The following is a 27,711-nucleotide window of genomic DNA, read 5'->3' as shown; positions in this document are numbered from 1 at the left end:
AATCAAAACCTGAAAAATTGGGCGTGCAAAATTATTCAGCCCCCTTAAGTTAATACTTTGTAGTGCCACCTTTTGCTGCGATTACAGCTGTAAGTCGCTTGGGGTATGTCTCTATCAGTTTTGCACATCGAGAGACTGAAATTTTTTCCCATTCCTCCTTGCAAAACAGCTCGAGCTCAGTGAGGTTGGATGGAGAGCATTTGTGAACAGCAGTTTTCAGTTCTTTCCACAGATTCCCGATTGGATTCAGGTCTGGACTTTGACTTGGCCATTCTAACACCTGGATATGTTTATTTTTGAACCATTCCATTGTCGATTTTGCTTTATGTTTTGGATCATTGTCTTGTTGGAAGACAAATCTCCGTCCCAGTCTCAGGTCTTTTGCAGACTCCATCAGGTTTTCTTCCAGAATGGTCCTGTATTTGGCTCCATCCATCTTCCCTGTCCCTGCTGAAGAAAAGCAGGCCCAAACCATGATGCTGCCACCACCATGTTTGACAGTGGGGATGGTGTGTTCAGGTTGATGAGCTGTGTTGCTTTTACGCCAAACATAACGTTTTACATTGTTTCCAAAAAGTTCAATTTTGGTTTCATCTGACCAGAGCACCTTCTTCCACATGTTTGGTGTGTCTCCCAGGTGGCTTGTGGCAAACTTTAAACGACACTTTTTATGGATATCTTTAAGAAATGGCTTTCTTCTTGCCACTTCCATAAAGGCCAGATTTGTGCAATATACGACTGATTGTTGTCCTATGGACAGAGTCTCCCACCTCAGCTGTAGATGTCTGCAGTTCATCCAGAGTGATCTTGAGCCTCTTGGCTGCATCTTTGATCAGTCTTCTCCTTGTATGAGCTGAAAGTTTAGAGGGACGGCCAGGTCTTGGTAGATTTGCAGTGGTCTGATACTCCTTTCATTTCAATATTATCGCATGCACAGTGCTCCTTGGGATGTTTAAAGCTTGGGAAATCTTTTTGTATCCAAATCCGGCTTTAAACTTCTTCACAACAGTATCTCGGACCTGCCTGGTGTGTTCCTTGTTCTTCATGATGCTCTCTGCGCTTTTAACGGACCTCTGAGACTATCACAGTGCAGGTGCATTTATACGGAGACTTGATTACACACAGGTGGATTGTATTTATCATCATTAGTCATTTAGGTCAACATTGGATCATTCAGAGATCCTCACTGAACTTCTGGAGAGAGTTTGCTGCACTGAAAGTAAAGGGGCTGAATAATTTTGCACGCCGAATTTTTCAGTTTTTGATTTGTTAAAAAAGTTTGAAATATCCAATAAATTTCATTCCACTTCATGATTGTATCCCACTTGTTGTTGATTCTTCACAAAAAATACAGTTTTATATCTTTATGTTTGAAGCCTGAAATGTGGCAAAAGGTCGCAAAGTTCAAGGGGGCCGAATACTTTCACAAGGCACTGTATATTAAGTTAATAGCCTTATGAACATAGAAACGTGGTTGCAGTTTCTGTGCCACAATGGTTACATTTTTTACATTGTATATTTAATACTGGTACTCAACGTGTTTTTATGTGTTAAGTTATATGGCTACAATTCGATTGTTTGAAGTGTGACTTTATGATTTCTTACTAAAAAGGTACTGTTTAAAGACCCTAAAAAGTTATCGTTTACCTTTTTATATTACTAAATACAAAATGTCTATTTATTTGGCTCGCAGCCCACCACTTGGCCCATCAAGCCCAATCTACTCTGTACATTGCTTGTTTTTTAACATAACCTGAAATATGGCGAACATTTTAGAATTTTAGAAACCAGTTCATGGCGGAGCAATTTCAACATATTGAACCTTTTAATGTTGGGTAATGCATCTCTAGGTTGTTTGGCCATTGATTTTGATCAACTTCCGGTAACACTTTACTTGACACCGAGAGTCATAACACCTTATGTGGTTATGTGGTTATGGTCATAACCATGTCATAACAGTAGCATAATTTGTCATAACCTGTCATAATTTGGTCATAACATTGTCATGACTCATATATTTACACCTGTTATGACATGTATTGCAGTGTTTTATGGCTGGTTATGACACCTACAAGAGTGTCAAAACCCACATTTACTCCATTTTTTTCCCTGCCAAGAAGTTTCATTTCATTTGAAAGTTTTTTTCTTAAGAACTTTGTTGTTGTTATGAAGAATTCTTTACAGTCATGATTTTTTTCTCCATCATATTTTTAATAACTTGTGAAAAGCATTATGACCATCCTGTGTCACTTGACTTTGACTAAGAACATGCCCTTTATGACACTGTCAAGAAGCATTATGACCATCATAATCATATAAGCCAGATAGGTCTATCACTTATATGCCCTTATATCAGTCATCAGTCAAAAAGAGGGTGTCTTGTCCTGCTCCTGAAATCTGCTCTTGCATTCATCCCAGCCATCAGAAACAGAGCATTGGGGTAGGTGCATATGTGAAATCAATGTGTGCGCAATTACAGTGCATTTGGAAAGTATTCAGACCCCTTGACTTTTTCCACATTTTTGATTGATTACAAAAATGTTTCTCATCAATCTCCACACAATACCTCATAATGACAAAAACAAGTTTTTACAAATGTTTGCTAATTTATTACAAATAAAAAAACTATCACATTTACATAAGTATTCAGATCCTTTACTCAGTACTTTGTTGAAGCACCTTTGGCAAAACTGTTTTCGCTTTGTCATTATGGGGTATTGTGTGTAGATTGAGGAAATGTTTTTATTTAATCCATTTTAGAATAAGGCTGTAACATAACAAAATATGGAACAAGGGAAGGGTTCTGAATACTTTCCGAATGCACTGTACAATAATGATTTCATATGGCCAATTTCAGAACCCTATAAGCTTTGGTGGAATGGAATGTTTTGTCTTGTGTGGTAAATTTTGATACTTTTATGTAGGTGTCATAACCAGCCATAAAATAACTACCGTGGTAGGTTTTGTTGCTTTTTTGATAGTTACAGTCTTGTCCCATCACTACAACTCCCGTATGGACTCGGGAGAGGCGAAGGTCGAGAGGCATGCGTCCTTCGAAACGCGACCCCGCCAAACCACACTGCTTCTTGACACACTGCTCACTTAACACGGAAGCCAGCCGTACCAATGTGTCGGAGGAAACCCCGCACAGAAGGCGACCTGAAGTCAGTGTGCATGCGCCCCCCGGCCGTCAGAAGGAGTCGCTAGAGCGCGATGGGACAAAGACATCCGGCCGGCCAAACCCTCTCCTAATCCGGATGACGCTGGGCCAATTGTGTGCTGCCTCAGGGGTCTCCCAGTCGTGGCCGGCTGTGACACAGCCCTGGATCGAACCCGGATCTGTGGTTTCTAGACACAGGTCTCCGGTCTCACATAAAGAGTAGAGCATTTTACCAAATCTATTCTTAACCCCAAATTCCCAAGTTTCATCTACATAAGAACATTAGTTTCTCTGAGTTTATAGTCACATGCGTCTCTGGTCTCACGGAAAGAGTAATACATTTGACCAAATCTAAAAGGATGCTCATTCTTTGTGAGTAAGACAGGATGCTGCAGGCTAGTCAGCACAGCCTCTATTCTCAATGCAATCACTTGTCGTCTACTGATGGACCACTTGAGGTCTGTCCAAGGCGGATATGAGTACTTTTACTGGCGTGCCGAAAGACTCTCCACCAGTGTATTAGGAGTTGCACTGCAATCCATACAAATCATCTGCCATTACAGAGCAATTGCACAATAATCTGAGACTATGGTGCTTTAGTTTCCATTGCCTCAGGGTCCCGGTTACTGCACTGTGATGAGAGTGTGTTATTGACTTGGAATGGGACTTCAATTGAAACTACAAGAAAGCAGGATGAATGTAATTCTGCCAGTTCAGATCAGTAAGTCATATGCCAGTCCAGCCAAGAGAAGGCAATTGTAGCATGTCTTCTCAATCTGTGTGTAATGTTCACCCTGATTCACAGCATTAAAATTATACTTTAAAGGAGCCCTGCTTCACAAAAAATATATATATATTAGGTACATAATAAGGAACTAGTGATACAAATTACAACAAACAAAGGCAGAAGCATGAGAACTGCAACAATTCATAAATACCATTTTAACAAATTAAACAGGTACATTTGTCGAAGAACAGTTCCATTACCAATACCCTAAAATGCCTAAAATGCACAAGAGCGTCCAAACGTAGGGTATTCAGGAATGTGTTCCAAGTGTACGGCTCATAAAAACGAAAGCCTGTTTTACCTAAATCGGAGGTCGACGAGTTATTTCAAAACAGGTTCAAACTATAGAAAACTGAAAATAACTATAGAGAACTGAAGCCTTTGTTGTTTGTTTGTGTCCCTTATAAATGTAATCGGAACAAAATAATCACACTGGTATAATATTTGCTTAACTCAAAATTATATTGTCTCAAAGATCAGAATAAGACAAGAGAAATACTTTCCCCACCCTATGAGTCCGTAACGAAACCAATCAAACCGATCCACCAGTGATGCGGCGGCAAGAGCGCAAGACTCAAAGTCATTTTTAATCAAACACAAAAAGAAACTTCACAGCCTTGAAAAGTTAATAAATAAAGGTGTGGCAACAAAACTAGCAACATTTTAGCGTTATTCTTTATTAGACAAGGTTCAGACTTTTTTTTGCATAGTGTCTCTAATACACACAATATGGCAGTGATCACTGAGATCATAAGCAAAGACCCCCCTAGGCATGTATATTATGAGGGTTATTAGTATGAATTATATCAATTAATTAAGGATTTAACATTTTTTAACATTTAGAATGGCTATCAAAAATATTTTAAACAATCTAAGCTGGGGCCATCTGCACATTTAATAGTTGGTTTCATGTTTATAGCTTAAATCTTTTAAGTGCTAGAGCGGGCAGAATAATATTTTTTTTTAAATATGTAAGAAATCTAGAGTGGCCTTGCCTTCAGCAAGCACATTAATAACCTATCATCCCCCATGTCAGAAGCATTACAAATGTATAGAAATCCACAGAGGCAGTTGTCATCAGCATTGCGTTTAACCAGGCATGTCAGTTCGGAACAAATTCTTATTTACAATGACGGCCTCGCAAGATGTGAGGGTGGAAAGAGGAGGAAAGGAGAAAGGAGAAAATAAGGTGCAGAAGTGGATTGTGCCTGGCTGCCTGGAGGCCTAGATGTGATGAATGAACATAGACTCCTCAAGTTAGATAGATAAACCACCCAAAGAACAGAGTAGAGGTTATCCTCTTTCCCCAGAGTGGATAGAATTCATGATAAGCAATACTAACTGACTCATTTGGGTCATTGCAATGCAGTATTCCTGCTGAGCAAATGTGCATTCCATATTAGGACACGTCTATATCTAACGGCTACTTGTTTGTACTTCACAGGGGAGTTACAGAGTGTAATGGAAAAGCTAATTGTTGTCTATTTAAAATACAGTTCCCAAGAGGTTTATTTATGCTCAAGGCTTGCAAATGCACTACTGACTCATTTTAGCTCATGTAATTGGAGGCAGTTTGTTATTGTGTCTTCTGCTTCTTATTGCAATGGATGTGCAAATAGACAACAATGCCCAGCTATCACATTTGGTTCCTTGAAAGTTGTGGGAACGTACATTTTTGGTTTCCCATTGGTTCTGGGAATGAAGCCATTCGTTTCCTGACAGGTAAAACGGAATGTTTTTTTAAATGTTCTGAGAACAGAAGTGAAAATTTAGCTTGTTCTGAGAACGTACATTTTTAGGTTGCAGGGAAGTTACTATTGTTCCCTGAATGTTTTCCTGGGAGGTGAAATTAACGTTCCTTAGAACTGAAATTATAGGTTATTTGAAGGTAGTTAAATAACTTTCTGAGAACATTCTCAACATTTTGGGAGGTTTTTTTAATAACTGTCACGTCATTCGTAATAGTGATGGTCGGACCAAGGCGCAGCGCAGCGTACGTAGAGTTCCACATCATTTTTATGTATAAAGTGAAACTTAAGCAAATACAAAACAAATAAAGAATAAACGAACCGTGATGACAATGCAGTGCTAACAGGCAACTGAACATGAACAATATCCCCTAACCCACAGGTGGAAAAAATGCTAGTTAAGTATGATCCCCAATTAGAGACAACGATAACCATCTGCCTCTAATTGGGAATCATGCAAATCACCAACATAGAAAATTAACCTAGAACACCACATAGAAAATATAAACTATAACAACCCCCCAGTCACGCCCTGACCAACTCGACCATAGAAAATAAAGGGCGTTCTATGGTCAGGACGTGACAATGTTTCAATAATACTGCTAGCTTATGTTAACTGTTTTTAACTCCAAGCACACGGTGTCAGTGAGATTCGACCCAATGCTCTTCTGTTCTCTATCCATGGAATCAGCCCACTGTGCCACCAGGATGGCGCTAGCATGCAATGCAAAGAGTTTTTTTCCCCCCTCAGAAAAGCTGTTCATTTTAGTCTATTCAAGCAATACGCAAAACCACACTGCACCTGATTTTTAAAAGTAATTGATGCTTGAGCCATCCTCTGTTTACCTACAATCGTATCTCCACAAATGTCAGGGAAATTGCCTTTAAAAGTCAAGTGCAGTTCGATGTCAATTGTTACGGTTTGTTTGGCTGCGTATAGACAGGCAACCCAATTCTGATAATTTTTCACTAATGGATCTTATGACCAATCTGATCAGCTTTGAAAAAGTGGTTGGTCAAAAAGTGGTTGATGTGGTTGGTCAAAAGGCCAATTAGTGGAATAAATATTGGTATTTTTGCTGCCTGTCTAAACGCAGCCTTTGAATACCAGTCTGAGCTTGTATCCCTGTATGTACTGGATCCTTTTACATTCAATTAGACAATCAAAAGTGGAGTAGAGTTTTGATTGGGCCTAAAAACTAAAGCCTGGCCTTTAGTGGCCGATGAGTTTAGGACTGAGCTAGGCCAACTCCAGCCAACTCCAGCCCTTACAGACAAAACCAAAGTAAATGTATTTATTTATAGGCTAGTCTTCCTCTTAGAGTAATGACTGAGCTAAGTGCCATAACCCATGATTACTTAATGTGCTGATATGTTTATATATACTACAAATGGCTTCACTACCACCTATGTAAGCAGCACTCCTGTTAGCATTGGACACTCAAGCACACACCACTCCATTCTTGCAATGCATGTTGCTAATAACCCCTCCCTCTGCCTATTTGTGTTCCAGCCCTACTGTATGCCACCATTTTTGGGAACGTCACCACCATCTTCCAGCAGATGTACACCAACACCAACCGCTACCACGAGATGCTCAACAATGTGCGTGACTTTCTCAAACTTTACCAGGTGCCAAAGGGACTGAGCGAGAGGGTCATGGACTACATTGTCTCTACTTGGGCCATGTCCAAGGGCATTGACACAGATAGGGTAAGTGGGCAGAAACCATATTGCTCTTTCAGTCCTAGATCTCCTGTCTCTGTTTCAGGGTCTTGTGTAGAGAGATTTAGTTTGTGACAGTAGAGAATCTGAGTTTTCCACTGTGATACCAATATTGAAACTGGCACATTGGTGGCATCTTAATGGGACTCACAGCCTCATTTGTTGGTCCTTTTTTGATGTTTCCTTTACAAGGAATGGGACTTAGAACTAAATAATTGTTGGAGCAGTCTTGGGAAAAGTTATGCTGGTGCATGGTTTTCCTCTGCAAATGGTTATGGAATTTCACAAACCTTACCTTAAGGCTCATCGAGGCAGTCTCCACTGTGAAAGTAATATGCGAAGGACAATGGCTGAACACTGCCCATCTCATTCCTGCTCAAGGTGTAGATTTTGTAGTGGGGAAATTAGAGCAGTCTTGGGAATGTGGTTGGTTAAAAGACCAGTTAGTGGAGAAAATGTCAGAATTGTGGCTGCCTGTCTAAACGCAGCCTTTGAATACCAGTCTGAGCTTGTATTCCTATATGTACTGGTTGCTTTTACATACAAGTAAGATGGCGTCGAAGAGGATGGCTGACATTTTACATGCTCCTAACCAACTGTGTAATTTGTTTTGCGTTATTTGTGACTTGTTTTTTTACTTATTTGGTACATAATGTTGCTGCTACCGTCTCTTATGACAGAAAATCCCTTCTGGCCATCAGAACAGTGTTTACTCAACACGAACTGGAACAAGCTTTTTCCTCTAACGAGAGGATATACTGTTTTCCCGGGAACAGGCCCAAATACCCGTCATTTGCATGAAGAAAAGACGGAGGAAAAGGGGGCGCAGGTCGAGCTGTCTTCTGAGAATCCGTAGGCGAGCGAGTAAACTCCCACTGCCATCCGTTCTACTTGCTAACATGCAATCATTGGAAAATCAAATTGATGACCTACGATTATCCTACCAGTGGGACATTAAAAACTGTAATATCTTATATTTCACCGAGTTGTGGCTGAATGACGACACGAATAATATAGAACTGGCGGGATTTTCCATGCACCGGCAGAACAGAGAAGAAGCTTCATCTGGTAAGACGAGGGTTGGGGGTCTATTTGTCAATAACAGTTGGTGCGCAATGCTCGCCTGTACCTTACGATAAGCTGTGGATCACACTATCTACCAAGAGAGTGTTAATCTATATTATTCGTAGCCATCTATTTACCACCACAGACCAATGCGGGCACTAAGACCGCACTCAACCAACTCTATAAGGCTATAAGCAAACAAGAAAATGCTTGTCCAGAAGCGGCGTTCCTAGTGCCCGGTGACATAATGCAGGCAAACTTAAATCTGTCTTACCAAATTTGCACCAGCATCTCACATGTGCAACCAGAGTAAAAAAAACTCTAGACCACCTTTACTCCACAGACAGAGATGCATACAAAGCTCTCCACCGCCCTCCATTTGGCAAATCTGACCATAATTATATTCTCCTGATTCCTGCTTACATCAAAACTAAAGGAGGAAGTACTAGTGACTCGCTCAATAAGGAAGTGGTCAGATGGCGCGGATGCTACGCTACAGAACTGTTTTGCTAGCACAGACTTGAATATGTTCCGGGATTCATCCAATGACATTGAGGAGCCTTTAGTCATCGGCTTCATTAATAAGTGCATCGACAACGTCGTCCACACATATCCCAACCAGAAGCCATGGATTACAGGCAACATCAGCATCGAGTTAAAGGCTAGAGCTGCCGCTTTCTAGGAGCGGGACACGAACCATCACACGAACCTCAGACGAACCATCAAACAAGCAAAGCATCAATACAGGATTAAGATTGAATCCTACTACACTGGTTCTGATGCTAGTCTGATGTGGCAGGGCTTGAAAACTATTATGGACTACAAAGGGAAACCCAGACGCGAGCTGCCTAGTGATGTGAGCCTACCAGATGAACTAATTGCCTTTTATGCTCGCTTCGAAGCAAGCAACACTGAAGCATGCACGAGAGCACCAGCTCTTCTGGATGACTGTGTGACAACGCTCTCGGTAGCCGATGTGAGCAAGACTTTTAAACAGGTCAACATTCACAAAGCCACAGGGCCAAACAGATTACCAGGATGTGTACTCAAAGCATGCACGGACCAACTGGCAAGTGTCTTCACTGACATTATCAACCTCTCCCTGACCGAGTTTGTAATACCAACATGTTTCAAGCAGACCACCATAGTCCCTGTGCCAAATGAAGTGAAGGTAATCTGCCTAAATGATTACCACCCTGTAGCACTCATGTCGGTAGCCATGAAGTGCTTTGAAAGGCTGGTCATGGCTCACATCAACAGCATCCTTCCGGGTACCCTAGACCCACTCCAATTCGCATACCACCCCAACAGATCCACAGATGACACAATCTCAATCGCACTCCACACTGCCCTTTCCCACCTGGACAAAAGGAACACCTATGTGAGAATGCTGTTCATTGACTACAGCTCAGCATTCAACACCATAGTGCCCACAAAGCTCATCACTAAGCTAAGGACCATAGGACTAAACACCTCCCTCTGGAACTGAATCCTGGATTTCCTGACGGGCCGTCCACAGGTGGTAAGGGTTGGCAACATAATGTCTGCCACGCTGATCCTCAACACTGGGGCCCCTCAGGGGTTTGTACTTAGTTCCCTCCTGTACTCCCTGTTCACCCACGACTGCGTGGCCAAACACAACTCCAACACCATCGTTAGGTTTGCTGACGACACAACAGTGGTAGGCCTGATCACCGACAATGATGAGACAGCCTATAGGGAGGAGGTCAGAGAACTGGCAGTGTGGTGGCATGACAACAACCTCTCCCTCAATGTGTGCAAGACAAAGGAGCTGCTCGTGGACTACAGAAAAAGGCTGGCCGAACAGGCCCCATTAACATTGACGGGGCTGTAGTGGAGCGGGTCGAGAGTTTCAAGTTCCTTGGTGTCCACATCCCCAATGAACTATCATGGTCCAAACACACAAAGACAGTTGTGAAGAGCATGACTATACGACTTGGCATGGGTCCCCAGATCTTCAAAAAGTTCTACAGCTGCACCATCGAGAGCATCCTGGCCGGTTGCATCACCGCCTGGTATGTTAACTGCTCGGCAACTGACAGTAAGGCGCTATAGGGGGTAGTGCGTACGGCCCAGTACATCACTGGGGCCAAGCTTCCTGCAATCCAGGACCTATATAATAGGCAGTGTCAGAGGAAAGCCCATAAAATTGTTAGAGACTCCAGTCACCCAAGTCATAGACTGTTTTCTCTGCTACCGCACGGCAAGCGGTACCGGAGCACCAAGTCTTGGACCAAAAGGCTCCTGAACAGCTTCTACCCCTAAGCCATAAGGCTGTGGAACAATTAATCAAATGGCCTGGTAATTTACATTGACACCCCCCCCACCACCTCCATTTGTTTTGTACACTGCTGCTACTCACTGATTGTACCTACATGTACAAATTACCTCAACTTACCTGTACCCCCGTACACTGACGCTGTACCGGTTCCCCCTGTATGTAGCCTCGTTGTTGTTATTTTATTGTGTTGCTTTTTATTATTCTTTACTTTAGCTTATTTGGTAAATATTTTCTTAACTCTCCTTGAACTGCACTATTGGTTAAGTGTATGTAAGTAAGCATTTCACGGTAAGGTCTGCACTTGTTGTATTCGGCTCATGAGAAAAATAAAGTATGATTTGACTTTATTTTCAATGATGTGGAACCAGGTTTTTCATGAAAACTTCATGTTTGATTCTAGTTCCACACCACAGTGGAAAAATATTATTAGATAGCTAAGACCATATTACATCTATTCAATCAATCATTATTTTTTTATGTTTACCTTTGTTTTGACAGGGAGTGTCTCGTCCTGACCATAGAAGCCTGTATTTTCTATGGTAGAGTAGGTCAGGGCGTGACTAGGGGTGTTTAGTCTATTTTATTATTTCTATGTGGGGTTCTAGGTTTATTTTTCTATGTTGGTGTTTGTGTATGATTCCCAATTAAAGGCAGCTGGTAATCGTTGTCACTAATTGGGGATCATTCTTAAGTTACATTTTTTCCACCTGTGGGTTATGGGGTATTGTTTATGTTTAGTTGCTGCTTAGCACTGCATTGTCGTCACGGTTCGTTTATTCTTTATTTTGTTTTGTGTTTGCTTAAAGTTTCACTTTCATTAAAATATGTGGAACTCAACATACTTGCCTTGGTCTGACCATTATTATTACGAACATCGTGACAGGGAGTCATGCTTAGATCATGGTCTCTCTTACAGATGAGCCCTGTAGTTACAAAAATATTCACATCATATACAAATACGAAATGCAAAACAGAAATACAAAACATGATCATAAAATAAGTTTAATGTCTTTGGATAAGTGGAGGCAGTAGTGTTCTATCGCTTCCATGGCCGTTTTGGCCATTGATTTCACTGTGCTGGGCAATAGGAGCAGGAGTCGGATAGCCCAGTCTACTATATATGGTTGGTAATGCTGGTTCAGCTTTGATAAGCATGACAGGAACGCTTTTATCGTGTCTGAATGCAGGGTAAGGTCAACTCTTATATCATGATTTTATTATTAAACATAATTAATCCAGTCGGAATGTGACTGATTTCCTAATTCATCGTCTTTATTGCCACCCTGAAGGAGTGTACATTAAACAGAACAGACAGTATTGATTTAACATAAAGTGCTGTCCAGCTGATGGTCTCATTCCGCATGGAACAGCGGTTGTAGATATTGTACACTTCCATTAAGTTTACGGATTGACGAGGGACTGTGGGGCACAGCCAATGGTCATAATGAATCAAATGGATGGTTTATTGCGGTTAAGTTAGTTAGGGTTAAGTAGTGGCTTGGACAAACTCCCAAACCTTTAGGGAACATTCCAATCAGGTTACAACTTGGTCTACAAGTAACGTTACTGCGGGAACATCACATTTGTGTTTTTAAAATCTCACTGGAAAAACATTTCTTGCATGGCACACAGACAATGGATATAAGAACATTTGGAGAGAGAAAGTTCCAAGAATGTTTGTTTTTGACAGGACATCCTATGAACAGCAGCGACTAATGGTTATATGAACATCACTGGCTAATGTTTGTGTGACGTCTTTTTGAAGTTAAATTAACAGTAAGTTCCTTCAACATTAGGTTACTGGAGCCTTTTTAGAAAGCGTTGGATTGCATTACACTGTTAACATGACATACATTGTGCATGTTCAATGAAACAGTGACCACACTTGGGACCTCAACCTCACCTTAGATTTGAACTCACAACCACTTGGTTGGCAGCAACCTGACTTATCCGCTAACTCACCAGACTTTATTTAACCTTTATTTCAACCGAGAGTCATATTGATACCCAAGTCTCTTTACAAATGAGCCCTGAATAAAAAATAAATAAAAAAAACACGTACATGTCACGCCCTGACCATAGAGAGCTTTTAATTCTCTATGTTGGTTAGGTCGGGGTGTGACTAGGGTGGGTCATCTAGGTGATTATGTTTCTATGTTGGCCAGGTATTGTTCCCAATGAGAGGCAGCTGTTTGTCGTTGTCTCTGATTGGGGATCATATTTAGGTAGCCATTTTCCCCATTTTAATTTGTGGGATCTTGACTATGTTTGTGTGTAGTTGCTTTCTGCACTGCATGTAGCTTCACGTTTCATTTATTTTCTTTATTGATTTTGTGCTTTAAGTTTCTCTTCTAAATAAAAGGATGGAAACATACCATGCTGCATCTTGGTCCAATCCATCTCTAAATGATCGTGACAACACAGTATTAATACGAAATGGAATCAACCAAACAGTTTCCCTCTACAGTTTCCCCAGCTCATCAAGATATCAGAAGTAAATGACAAAAAACACATACGCTACTCTGTGAACATGTCTCCCACCAATGCTCTGATATGACTGAAAGGTACGAGGCAGTCTGATCTCAGAGTGTCCTGAAATTCATTCCATGTCTGCGGCCGTTTCACCTACAAGTAACTGACAAAATAAAGTAAACACTAAAATATAGGTTTGAATATAAATCAAAAGGCTAAGCCTCAATCAGGCCTACCCTTTCAAACCAACTAAATGAAGTCCCTACCCAGCTCACATACCAGAGCTAGAACATCCCTCCTGCTCACAGGTTGAACAGGTACCTTTATACCTATGGCTCCTCCCTATGGACCATATCATTAACCATGGAGCTCTTTACCCAAATATGACATATTAAATCATGTAACATTGTACCCACATTTACATATTCCGTCTAAATTAACATCTTAAACATTCCTGGCTTATCCTCAAGGAGGGAATACTTTACATTAATGAATACACATTTCAAAAACAATAGTTCTGAAGGCCAACAGACGGCAAAACGTATTACTTACGGAGCCACACACCTGTGACGCACACATTACAATATGGAAATAAACAAACTTCTTTCCCGTCAGTGTAGCAAGTGTTCATGTGCACCAGAACATGGCATCCACTGGGTGAATTGCAAAATGGTCGATCTCTGCATTTGAATATGAAACTGAAATGCGTCACAATGCAACTTGACTAAACATTTCCTCAACACATAATTAGCCTTGCCATGATACTGGCAAAAGAGGAAAAGAACAACAGTATATACAGAACATTTAGGATAAATGAATTACTAGATATGGGGAAACATGAATGCGCTAAACAATTTGTAAGAATAATGAAATAATGAGCATTCGTGACGAGTGCTACGGAGTCAGCTTCGTCACAATTACCTTAAGCATGACAGGATGTTATTTGCTTAATTAACTCAGGAATCACACCTGTGTGGAAGCAACTGCTTGAAATATAATTTGTATCGCTCATTTACTGAAGTGTTTCCTTTATTATGTCAGTTACCTGTAAATAAGTGGCAACAAGATGAATGTCACCCCCCACAGTTAGCCATTTCTGTGAGCGAGTTAAGGTATTTTGAATTTCTGTAGGTTAGGAGAGATGTGAGGTAATATGGCAGTTTTAGCATGAGAACATTGGTTTATTTACAATGTTAAGTTCTATGACTTGTGAGAGAGAGCCAGCCCACTTTCTGATACAGATCACAGAGATACAGTTGAAGTCGGAAGTTTACATACACCTTAGCCAAATACATTTAAACTCAGTTTTTCACAATTCCTGACATTTAATCCGAGTAAAAATCCCCTGTCTTAGGTCAGTTAGGATCACCACTTTTATTTTAATGATGTGAATTGTCAGAATAATAGTAGAGAGAATTATTTATTTTAGCTTCTATTTCTTTCATCACATTCCCAGTAGGTCACAAGTTTACATACATTCAATTAGTATTTGGGAGCATTGCCTTTAAATTGGTCATCTTGGGTCAAACGTTTCAGGTAGCCTTCTACAAGTTTCCCACAATATGTTGTTTGAATTTTGGCCCATTCCTCCTGACAGAGCTGGTGTAAGTAAATCAGGTTTGCAGGCCTCCATCCTCGCACACACTTTTTCAATTCTGCCCACAAATTTTCTATAGGATTGAGGTCAGGGCTTTGTGATGGCCACTCCAATACCTTGACTTTGGAAGTATGCTTGGGGTCATTGTCCATTTGGAAGACCCATTTGCGACCAAGCTTTAACTTCTTGACTGATGTCTTGAGATGTTGATTCAATATATCCACATCAATTTCCAGCTTCATGATGCAATCTATTTTGTGAGGTGCACCAGTCCCTCCTGCTGCAAAGCACCCCCACAACATGATGCTACCGCCTCCGTGCTTCACGGTTGAGATGGTGTTCTTCGGCATGCAAGCCTCCCCCTTTTTCCTCCAAACATAATGATGGTCATTATGGCCTTACAGTTCTATTTTTGTTTCATCAGACCAGAGGACATTTCTCCAAAATGTACGATCTTTGTCCCCATGTGCAGTTGCAAACCGTAGTCTGGCTTTTTTATGGCGGTTTTGGAGCAGTGGCTTCTTCCTTGCTGAGCGGCCTTTCAGGTTATGTCGATATAGGACTCGCTTTACTGTGGATATAGATATTTTTCTACCGGTTTCCTCCATCATCTTCACAAGGTCCTTTGCTGTTGTTCTGGGATGGATTTGCACTTTTTGCACAAAAGTATGTTCATCTTTTGGAGACAGAAAGCGTCTACTTCCTGAGCGGTATAACGGCTGCGTGGTCCCATGGTGTTTATACTTGCGTACTATTGTTTATACAGGTGAACGTGGTACCTTCAGGCATTTAGAAATTGCTCCCAAGGATGAACCAGACTTGTGGATGTCTACAATTTTTTCTGAGGTCTTGGCTGATTTCTTTTGATTTTCCCATGATGTCAAGCAAAGAGGCACTGAGTTTGAAGGTAGGCCTTGAAATACATCCACAGGTACACCTCAAATTGAATCAAATGATTTCAATTAGCCTAACAGAAGCTTCTAAAGCCATAACATAATTTTCTGGAATTTACCAAGCTGTTGAAAGGCATAGTCAACTTAGTGTATGCAAACTTCTGACCCACAGGAATTGTGATACAGTGAATTATAAGTGAAATAACCTGTCTGTAAACAATTGTTGGAGAAATTACTAGTGTCATGCGCAAAGTAGCTGTCCTAACCGACTTGCCAAAACTATAGTTTGTTAACAAGAAATTTGTGGAGTGGTTGAAAAACGAGTTTTAATGACTCCAACCTATGTGAATATAAACTTCTGACTTCAACTGTATGTGCAAAATCGGTCACATGTAATAAAGGGGAGTGCACTATAATAAACAGTATCCAATAGTTTAAAGAAGTGGCAGCGGCGTTCATATAGATTATGTTGTCATAGTCTAGGGCAGATAAAAAAGTTGACTGAACAAATTGTTTTCCACTATCAAGCGAAAGGCAGTAGAAAACCAGTTTGATTCTCAGTGTCTTTGTTAGCTCATCTACATGTGTTTTAAATGACAACTTGTCAACAATCCAATGACAAGGTATTTACAGTGCATTAGGAAAGTATTCTGACCTCTTCACTTTTTCCACATTTTGTTACATTACAGCCCTATTCTAAAATGGATTAAATTGTTTATTTCCCCTCATAATAGCCCATAATGACGATGCAAAAACAGGTTTTTAGAAATGTTGGCAAATGTATTCAAAAAAACAACTGAAATATCACATTTACACAGGTATTCAGACCCTTTACTGAGCACTTTTTGAAGCACCTTGGACAGCAATTACAGCCTTGAGTCTTCTTGGGTATGATGCTACAAACTTGGCACACCTGTATTTGGGGAGTTTTTTTTGGATGGGGAGCATCGCAGCACAGCTATTTTCAGGTCTCTCCAAAGATGTTCGATCGGGTCCCGAAGCCACTCCTGCGTTGTTTTGGCGGTGTGCTTAGGGTCGTTGGCCTGTTGGAAAGTGAACCTTTGCCCAATCTTTAGGTTCCTTTTGGCAAACTCCAAGCGGGCTGTCATGTGTGTTTTACTAAGGAGGGGCTTCCGTCTGTCCATTCTACCATAAAGGCCTGATTGGTGGAGTGCTGCAGAGATGGTTGTCCTTCTGGAAGGTTATCCCATCGCAACAGAGGAACTCTGGAGCTCTGTCAGAGTTACCATCAAGTTCTTGGTCACCTCCCTGACCAAGGCCCTAATCCCCCGATTGCTCAGTTTGGCCAGGCGGCCAGCTCTAGGAAGAGTCTTGGTGGTTCCAAACTTCTTCTATTTAAGAATAATGGAGGCCACTGTGTTCTTGGGGACCTTCAATGTTGCAGAAATGTTTTGGTACACTTCCCCAGATCTGTGCCTTGACGCAAATCCTGTCTCGGAGCTCTACGTGCAATTCCTTTGACCTCATGGCTTGGTTTTTTCTCTGAAATGCACTGTCAACTGTGGGACCTAATATAGACAGGTGGGTGCCTTTTCAAATAATGTCCAATCAATTTAATTTACCCCTTGTGGACTCCAATCAAGTTGTAGAAACATCTCAAGGATGATCAATGGAAACAGGATGCACCTGACCTCAATTTCGAGTCTCATAGCAAAGGGTCTTCTATTTTTAATACATTTTTAATCTAAAAACCTGTTTTTGCTTTGTCATTATGAGGTATTGTGTGTAGATTTATGAGGAATTAGTTTTATTTAATCAATTTTAGAATAAGGCTGTATTTAAGATACACTTCCTGGTTGAGAAGGAGAAAAGTTGTGTCGCAGCCAGCTGCGACCGAGAGGCCAATGAGGCGACACACAATTGGCCCAGCGTCGTCCGGGTGAGGGGAGGGTTTGGCCAGCCGGGATGTCCTTGTCCCAACACACTCTAGTGACTCCTTGTGGTGGGCCGGGCTCATGCACGCTGACTTTGGTCGCCAGTTGTATGCTGTTTCCTCCAACACATTGGTGCGACTGGCTTCCGGGTTAAGCGAGCAGTGTGTCAAGAAGCAGTGCGGCTTGGTAGTGTCGTGTTTCGGAGGACGCATGTCTCTCAACTTTCGCCTCTCCCGAGTCCTATTGGGAGTTGTTTATGATGGGACAAGACTGTAACTACCAATTAGATATAGCGCAATTGGGGAGAAAAGGGGGTAAAAAAAATATCAAGGAGAGAAGTTGAGAGTATCAATGCTTCTAATATTTTTGTCAAACATGAAAGCTTTGATATAGAGCGGTAGATGTTTAGGTCAATAGGGTTCCCGCCCTTATGACGAGGAAATACATGTCCTGCTTTCCAAACTTTAGGAATAATTCCAGAAATAAATGCAAATGTTCTTAAATTGCTGTGGCATTTGCATCCCTCGCCTTTACAACCATGATAAATACTTTAAAATACTTTAAAATTATAAATAAACTGAAGTTCCACAGACATGTGACTAAGAGAAATGGAATAATGTGTTCCTGAACAAAGGGGGGATCAAAATCAAAAGTAACAGTCATTATCAGTATCAGGCCACCAGCTGCATTAAGTACTGCAGTGCATCTCCTCCTCATGGACTGCACCAGATTTTCCAGTTCTTGCTGTGAGATGTTACCCCACTCTTCCACCAAGGCACATACAAGTTCCTGGACATTTCTGGGGGGAATGGCCCTAGCCCTCATCCTCCGATCCAACAGGTCCCAGATGTGCACAATGGGAATGAGATCCTGGCTCTTCACTGATCATGGTAGAACACTAACATTCCTGTCTTGCAGGAAATCACACACAGAACGAGCAGTATGGCTGGTGGCATTGTCATGCTGGAGGGTCATGTCAGGATGAGCCTGCAGGAAGGGTACCACATGAGGGAGGAGGATGTCTTCCCTGTAACGCACAGAGTTGAGATTGCCTACAATGACAACAAGCTCAGTCCGATGATGCTGTGACACACCGCCCCAGACCATGACAGACCCTCCACCTCCAAATCGATACTGCTCCAGAGTACAGGCCTCGGTGTAACGCTCATTTCCTTCAACGATAAACATGAATCTGACCATCACTCCTGGTGAGACAAAACCGCTACTCGTCAGTGAAGAGCACTTTTTTGCCAGTCCTGTCTGGTCCAGCGACGGTGGGTTTGTGCCCATAGGCGATGTTGTTGCCGGTGATGTCTGGTGAGGACCTGAATTACAACAGGCCTACAAGCCCTCAGTCCAGCCTCTCTCAGCCTATTGCAGATAGTCTGAGCACTGACGGAGGGCTTGTGCATTCCTAGTGTAACTCAGGCTGCTGTTGTTGCCATCCTGTACCTGTCCCGCAGGTGTGATGTTCGGATGTACTGATCCTGTGCAGGTTTTGTTACAAATGGTCTGCCACAGCGAGGATGATCAGCTGTCCGTCCTGTCTCCCTGTAGCTCTGTCTTAGACGTCTCACAATACGGACATTGCAATTTATTGCCCTGGCCACATCTGCAGTCCTCATGCCTTCTTACAGCACGCCTAAGGCACATTCATGCTGATGAGCAGGGACCCTGGGCATCTTTCTTTTGGTGTTTTTCAGAGTCAGTAGAAAGGCCTCTTTAGTGTCCTAAGTTTTCATAACTGTGACCTTAATTGCCTACCGTCTGTAAGCTGTTAGTGTCTTAACGACCGTTCCACAGGTGCATGTACATTAATTGTTTATGGTTCATTGAACAAGCATGGGAAACAGTGTTTCAACCCTTTACAATGACGATCTGTGAAGTTATTTGAATTTTTCCCAATTATCTTTGAAAACAGGGTCCTGAAAAAGGGACATTTCTTTTTTAGCTGAGTTTAGTTACCCGTCATACGTGTTTTTGTTTATATTGAACTGTTTATTAATGAAAATATTGAACTGTTTATACACTGCAAAACAATAAATGTGATATGTCATATCATATATTAAAGTTGCTTATGTGGAAAAATCGCTCTGCCATTTCCTGGTTGCTAAAACTCGAATAGTTTGCCTAATTTCAGTTTATGTGACAAAATAAACTAAAAACTTAAGAACCCGAAAGCATAGAAATAGCGCACATAGAACAGATCTACTGCTTTTTAGACTTGCTTTCAATGAGAATGATAGATCTATAACTCACAATTCTATGAAAATTTGGTCAGGTCGCCAAAAACTAACATATTGCCACTTAATGTTTATACATTGTTTATAGTATTTAGGGCAGGCAAATTGTCCAGTCGTGGTAAGTAAAGTTGTAGTGACATGTTTTGCTGAAGAGATCAATCTATTATTTTGAATGCTGGAAACTAAGCAAAATTATTTCATATATTGTACAGATCAATGAAAACTAAGAAGGCTATTAAAATGATCTTAGATTTGAGCATCTGTGGCCTCCAGTTAAGAAAATTCTCAATTACCTAAGATGTGTGACCCACCACCTGGATTCGGTCCTATGTTGCAAAATGTGAAATGTTTTTTTTTTTTGCATTGGATAACAGTAGAGACTCAGAGCTAGAATCAAATGTCTCTTTTTTTAAATTTGTGGCAATACTTGGGAACAGACTCCCCCCCCCAAAAAAGTTTTATTGCTGAATTCCCACATGTTGCTTACCCCTGGTCTAGGCAATCTCAATCAAACACAGCTGAGGTATTTTTTATTATTTCAAATATTGTAGTAATTGAACCCAGGTCTGTAAGCAATTCAATTTTGGGCACAACTTTCCTGCCACTTTACTATCAATAACTGTAAATATAGGTTTTACAACATGAGGACACTGGGATTCCATTGAATAATTAAAAAAAACAGGCTGGGATTCAGTCTATCAAGCTGTCAACAATGCAGCTTTTAAAGGCAATGTTCCCGCGTTTGCAGTGATCGCATTCATGATAAATTCTGCAAATGCCGGCTCAATACGAAAGGTACATTTAAAGTCAGTTACAGTTACATCAGTCACTGTTCTATAAACTTGCTTGAATTGAACTGTTTTGTTTTCAAGACTGGTGTGGTAATATGGAACACGCCAATGTGATTCTCACCAACATAGTAAAATTTACAGGCTTCAGTGTGTAATATCAGGGAATCATACAGTATATCTATTCACTGTGTCTCAGCCTCTAACAAGCCATAAAAAATCTAAACAGTCAGGGAGCATTGAAAATCTCCAAAATAATAGACACAGTTTATTGTTTGTTTTTACAAGCACGAATGCGGCCCCTGGAGCAATATAAATTAGATTGCTCTTGTTAAAGATGCTCTATAACTTGTTTTTAACACTATCCCAGTGTTAGTGTGACCAAATTGTGCTCTTGTACCCTCCCTTTTAGGTCCTGTCAATCTGTCCCAAAGATATGCGAGCAGACATCTGTGTCCACCTTAATAGACAGGTGTTCAATGAGCACCCAGCATTTCGACTGGCCAGTGATGGCTGCTTGCGCTCTCTAGCGGTTGAGTTCCAAACCACACACTGCGCCCCAGGGGACCTCATATTCCACGCTGGAGAAAGTGTGGACACCCTTTGCTTTGTAGTATCCGGGTCATTGGAAGTTATTCAGGATGACGAGGTCATCGCCATTCTAGGTAAGCACCGCTGGGATCTGTGGCACCCCTGATTAATTCTGAATCAATTAAGGATTAAACTGAGAGGGGCACGTATGTTTGTCTTACAATACCCTGATAGTGCTGTTCATTGAATGACATTCTATGAAATTGACATTTTGAAGCAATAGATCGATTTTTGTTATTATAGGGAAGGACAGTTATACTATGCTCTCAAGGCAAAGTTCAGCAGTGTTTAAAGGGATAGTTCACCCAAATGTCCTTACCCTGTAAGTTGTCTATTGACAAGGTATAAGAGAGAGCTATGTTTTATTAAAAAATATATGTATTTCTTCATTTTGACATGTTGAGACAAAGGTCTGTTTTTCAAATAATCTCTGCAGAATACAAAATACACATCAGTTACGAATACGAAAGGTAAGGGGGAACACTTCAGTGTGTTTAACGGTAGCTCATGCGAGGTACACCAATCAGGCCACTGTTCCAAACGCTAACGTTTTACAATTTGTGGCACACATTGCCAAATGAAAATAAGCAACTTCATTGAGCTACACAATCAATTTGACATACTTTAGGATAATTTGGACATGAAACTAGAAAATGCTGCTATACCTGCTGTCATACCTTGTCCATAGACTGCTTACAGGGTAAGGAAACCAATGTGTAATTTTGGTGAACTGCCCCAATGTTCGCTGGCTTTGAACACAATCGGTTAAAAAGCCACTGATTACGGTGATTAGTCCACTCGAGCCGACTGTGTACTGTATTGTTGCTGGCTGTCTGTAGATGTATTTTCCTGTCACTGATGGATTAATAAGAGTAACCAGAGTTTTTTTTTTTATGTTGTGTTTAATGCCGGCGAACAGCTTTTTAAACACTATCTATGAATTAGATTTTTTGAGAATCAACACAATAACCATTGAACAGCAGGGAATCATCCTTGCATGAGTTACCTTTAAGAGTTACCTTTAAAACTGTGTTCCCTCTACCAAGTTTTTTCTAGATTTTGAATTGTGGAATAACTACACACACACAACAATCGCTTTGCTCTGTCATTGTGCTTACAGGCCCAATGCTGCTGTTTTTATCTCAATATCAAATCATTTCTGGGTAACAATTAAGTAGAAACAAAAATAGCTTCTGAGCAAAGAACCATTTCTCAAGCAAGAATTTTGCTCTTAGAGTGGCCTGAGCAGGGAGGAGAACTGAAAACAAAATGTTATTGCCAGAGAGGTTTGGAACGCTGTTTCTTATTGGTCTATTAACGTGTTTGACTGCACCAGGCCTTTAAGTTTGATAGGCTGGAGAGGGTGGCAAAGCAACACTTTTCCTTAAGTTACTTTATTGATGACACTAACCAACTCATTTTATAAGTCCATATTTGCTAATTAATGCAACCGTTTTTGTGACGATATTACACATTGAACATTAGATTTTGACATTTGTGTGCATTACATCATCAGGTACTAGTTTTTATCAGCAAAAAGTCAGTTTGATGGAAACACACCAATGGTGGGAGAATTTGCATATTTTCATTATGCCAATTTTAGAATATTCGCATGAAAATCTGTCACCAATTGAAGGGAAACCTAACTAGTAACAAATTGTTTTGGGGTGTTTTTTTCCAAAGTAATGCTACTTTTCCTGCTCCCTAGGTAAGGGAGATGTGTTTGGGGATGTCTTCTGGAAGGAAGCCAATCTGGCACATGCTTGTGCCAATGTGCGGGCTCTCACCTACTGCGACTTGCACGTAATTCGGAGAGATGCTCTGCTGAAGGTGTTGGAGTTCTACGCAGCTTTTGCCAACACATTCTCCAGGAACCTAATTCTCACCTGCAATTTGCGCAAACGGGTAAGGAATATGCACATTCATTAACACAACAGACAAGACAGGAATCGGGTGTGCTGCTATCTCAGCTGGTAGAATGTTCTATATTGCAATTCAGCTTCTGCACATTTAGAGTTTTTGGGGCAGGTTCAGTTGATAATTTCATATTCATGTGTGTGTGTAAGGGTGTGTGTGTTGGCGGGGGGGGTATGCATGAATGCGCTTCATTGTTTAATTTCTCTCCCTTACAGTACACTGTTATGAGAAAATCAAAACTGTTTAAAACATTTTTTAACCACATTATGAAGTTTGAGTGACTTAGGCTGTAGTAAGCACATTTACTGTAGGTGAACTCAGTCTAAGGTGTCCTGAATGTGTACTCTCTCTTCCTGTCAATGTCTTTCTTCATGTCTCATGTCTCCTTTCCTACGGTTCGTAAGACATTCTACTCAAGCATGAATGCATTGAGTTTGTTTTCAAATTGAGGTCCATGAACGATTCAAAAATAATCCATGAATGTCAGAAAGCCTGCAGTATTACGAGCGTGTGTCACATTGGAAGAGAGACCATTTAACTTGTCAAAAATACTGATACTGTTTGGTCTGAGTTGGTCTGTGTAATTCAGTCTGGGTGCATTTAACTATTTTCTACAATACACTTTCACAGGTCTGTTTGATTTCCACAGAAGCATGTCTTGGGAGGAGGGAGTTGACATTTTATATAGAAATGGTCAGTGCTGTGGTTTGTAGATGACCTCGCTAAGTCAGTCATGACAGCAAACCTGGCTGAAAAGTACATGAGTGTAGCCAGTGTTGGCTTTGGGATTTCTAAATCTGAGTCAACTTCCACCAACTCGGACATGCTGCTGTACAAATCAAACACACTAGTGGAAAACTTGTATAAACAGGAGACAAAGGGCTGTGAGACATGGGTTTGATTCTAGACACATGAAAAGTGGGATGTATACAGAGGGTACGGGGCAACAGAAGACCAACAGCAGAGGGGCTAATGACCTTGGAGATGGGAAAAGGGCCGATAAACCAGGGGGAAAGTTTGCGGGACTCCAGCCGGAGGGGAAGATCCCGGGTGGACAGCCAAACCTTCTGCCCGAGACGATACCGGGAAGCCAGGGTCCAGTGGCGGTCCGCTTGTTGTCAATACCTGGAGATGGTCTTGAAGGGCCGACCGGGCCCTCTTCCAGGTATGACGACAGTGGTGGACAAACATCTGGGCTGAAGGTATGCCGACCTCTTCCTCTTGCTCAGGGAAGAGTGGGGGCTGATCACCCTGGGAACACTCAAAGGGCGAGAGACATGTGGCAGAGAAAGGAAGGGTGATGCAGGAGTATTCGACCCACACTAGTTGCTGGCTCCAGTCGGTGGGGTTAGTGGGGACCGAGGCAGCGAATAGTCGTCTCCAGGTCTTGGTTTGCTCGCTCCCTCTAGGTTGGCTCGCTCCAACGAGATCTTGGTTGGCTTGTTGGACTGGGGGTGGAACCTTGAGGACAGGCTGGCCGACGGGACGAGAACTAGGGACTCTGGTCAGAGACCATGTCCACTGGGAGTCCATGGATCCAGAAGATGTGCTGCACCATGAGCTGGGCTGTCTCTTTGGCAGAGGGTAGCTTGGGGTGAGGAATGAAGTCGACGGCTTAAAACCAGTCCACTACTGTCTGTCAGGATGGCGGTGTTGCCATCAGACAAGGGGAGACCCATGACAAAGTCCAGGGATATGTGAGACCAGGGATGGTGAGGGACAGGCAGAGGTTGAAATAGACCAGCCGGAGCATGCCGAGGAGTCTTGTTCTGCACACAGATCGTGCATGTGGTGACGAACGCGGAGATGCCAGGAACCATGGTAGGCCACCAAAAGCATTGTTGCACAAAGGTCAGAGTCCAACGGGAGCCAGGGTGGTAGGCAAGCCTGGAGGAGTGGGCCCACTCCAGGAACGAGGAGAGGACCCATCAGGAACAAACATCCAGTTATCTAGCCCCCCCTCCCGGGGTTCAGCTGGGAATACTGTGCCTCACGAACATGCCTCCCTATTCTGTCGCCAGGCACAAGGTGATGTCGCCAGGCACGAGGTGGGAAGGATGGTCTCGGGTTCCGGGGTTGTAGCCATGGGACTATAGCAGCATGACAGCGCATCCGGCTTTACATTATTGGATCCCAGTCGATATGAGAGGGAGAAGTTGAACTGTGGGAAAAGCAGGGCACACCTAGCTTGCCTGGAATTGAGATGCTTGGCAGTGTGGAGCTATTCCAGGTTCTTGGTCAGGCTGAGCTGACTTCAACGTGGCAGAACGAGCTCCAGCCCATGATGGCACCAGCAGACCAATCAATAACAGGATTTGTGTTGCTGGAGCCAAGAGAATCCCAATACCACGGGAACCTGAGGAGATTTAATGAGCAGTAATTGGATCATCTCGCTGTGGTTCCCTGACATACGTAGGGTGATTGGGGTGGTATTGTGGGTGGCCCGGCCTATAGAGAGCCTGTCCAGCACTCTAATGTCCACGGGAATGGAGAGGGGCTGACTGGGGATGCCCACCTCGGACGTCAGGATACCATCCATAAAACTCTCATCGGCCCCGGAGTCGATGAGTACCCGTAGAGATTTTGACTGGTTCCCCCATACCAAAATGGCATGAAAAGGGGTGTGAGTAAGGGGAGAGGAAATGTTCTCCGTATGGCCCACCAGAGTACTTGCTCCTACTGGTGAGCCTGGTGTTTTAGTGGACAGGTGGAGACGAAATGACTAGTCCTGCAATACAGGCAACTCTTTGTGTGAAGCCTGTATAGCCATTCGTCTGGAGACAGCCTAGCTCTGCCTAGTTGCTTTGGCTCTGGAAGAGGTGAATCGGCAGACTTCGGAGACTCTCATGGGAACTCGGGTAGCCTCGGGTTCTCTCAGCAACGGTGCTGTCGGGGCCTTTCGAGATGCCTCGGAGGCGAGGTGGACTCCTTGGGCAGGCAAGTGAAATTGAATCTCCTCTTTTTCCTTCGTTCCCATAGTTGCCCATCGAGCCAAATGGTCAAGGCGATGAGCGAGTCGAGATCCATCAGTAGTTCCCGGGCTGTGAGCTCGTCCTTTACTTCCTCCGATACGCTGCGCAGGAACATGTTGAACAGCGCGTCAGGGTTCCAGGCACTCTCAGCTGCCAACATGCGGGAATCCCTCTTATAGTCTGCCGCACTGCGGGAGTCTTGCCGAAGCTGGAGTAACTTCTGGGCAGTCTCTCTCCGGGACAATGGAGCATCGAAAACCATCTTTACCACCCCCACAAACTCCTCCAGACTGAAGCATACCGACAACTGTTGTTCCTATACTGCCGTAGCCCAGGCGAGGGCCCTCCCGGACATCAGCGCGATGAGGTACGCTATATTAGAGCGGTCCGAGGGGAAGGAGGAGGGCTGCAGCTCGATGATGATGGAACACTGAGGAGAAACTCCTGACAGGTGTCGACTCTCCATCAAGGTGTTCTGGGGGAGGAAAGTGGGGTTCCCGGGAAACCGGGGTGGCCAGGGAGGCGGAGCTGCTAACAACCGGGTTACTGAGGTGCTGGGAGGTAACCGTTGTGGTAGGCTCCCTAACAGAAAACCTGTGGAATTGCTCCAGCAATGTGTTCAACGCTAGGTCATGTTTTTCGGCCAAGGTCTGGAACCCTTCCATGAGACCATGAAGCAACTCCAACTGCATTCCAATGGTGGCTCCTTGGGAGGAGATGGCATTGTGTGTAGATTGCTGAGGAAAAAACAAACATTTTAATCAATTTTAGAATAAGGCTGTAACGTAACACAATGTGGAAAAAGTCAAGGTGTCTGAATACTTTCCGAATGCACTGTATCTACTACTGTATCTTGCATTTTGTTTCACTGCTTATTTATACACTGGATTCTCAACATAGCTCACTGTAATATATCTACTGCTGTGTTATTCTTAGTATATATTTTTGGTGTATATATGTATACAAGAGAATGGTCGTGGACAGGCAAAAGGTCAAAACCAGATCAGAGTCCAGGAGGTACAGAGTGGCAGACAGGCTCGTGGTCAAGGCAGGCAGAATGGTTAGGCATCCGGGTACAGAGTCCAGAAACAGGCAAGGGTCAAAACCGAGAGGACTTAGAAAAAGGACAATAGCAAAATGCAGGAGAACGGGAAAAATGCTGGTTGACTTGGAAAATCATACAAGACGAACTGGCACAGAGAGACAGGAAACACAGGGATAAATACACTGGGGAAAATCAGCAACACCTGGAGGGGGTGGAGACGATCACAAGGACAGGTGAAACAGGTCAGGGCGTGACAGATATTTGGGTTGTCAACTGGATTCGTTATGACATTCTTGATGATTATTTGTGCACTTTTTTTTACTTTTTTGCTGCACTGTTAGGAGCTAGTAACACGAGCATTTCGCTGCACCCGCTTTAACATATGCTAAACTGTGTACGCCACCATTAAACTTTGATTTGATTAAACCTGATCCATACATTCCATTATAATGTAGTAAAATCCCATGTTGGGTTTATTGAGGCCAATTATATTACTTGATACATTTAGTAT

At 42.4% G+C, this 27,711-nt stretch overlaps 1 protein-coding gene across 1 annotated transcript in view; it reads left to right on the top strand.

Annotated features, from left to right (window-relative positions):
- kcnh5a (potassium voltage-gated channel, subfamily H (eag-related), member 5a) overlaps window positions 1-27,711 on the top strand; it is a 123,258-nt gene that overhangs the window by 77,883 nt on the left and 17,664 nt on the right. The window contains exons 8-10 of the mRNA XM_064924617.1: window positions 7,209-7,408; window positions 21,088-21,340; window positions 22,975-23,171. Of these exons, the coding sequence (XP_064780689.1) occupies window positions 7,209-7,408; window positions 21,088-21,340; window positions 22,975-23,171 (650 nt within the window). The remainder of the gene's footprint in view (window positions 1-7,208; window positions 7,409-21,087; window positions 21,341-22,974; window positions 23,172-27,711) is intronic.

The sequence above is a fragment of the Oncorhynchus masou genome, chromosome 19, assembly GCF_036934945.1.
Source record: "Oncorhynchus masou masou isolate Uvic2021 chromosome 19, UVic_Omas_1.1, whole genome shotgun sequence".
In the NCBI taxonomy this organism is placed as follows: Eukaryota; Metazoa; Chordata; class Actinopteri; order Salmoniformes; family Salmonidae; genus Oncorhynchus; species Oncorhynchus masou.
This window is presented reverse-complemented; position numbering and strand designations above follow the sequence as displayed.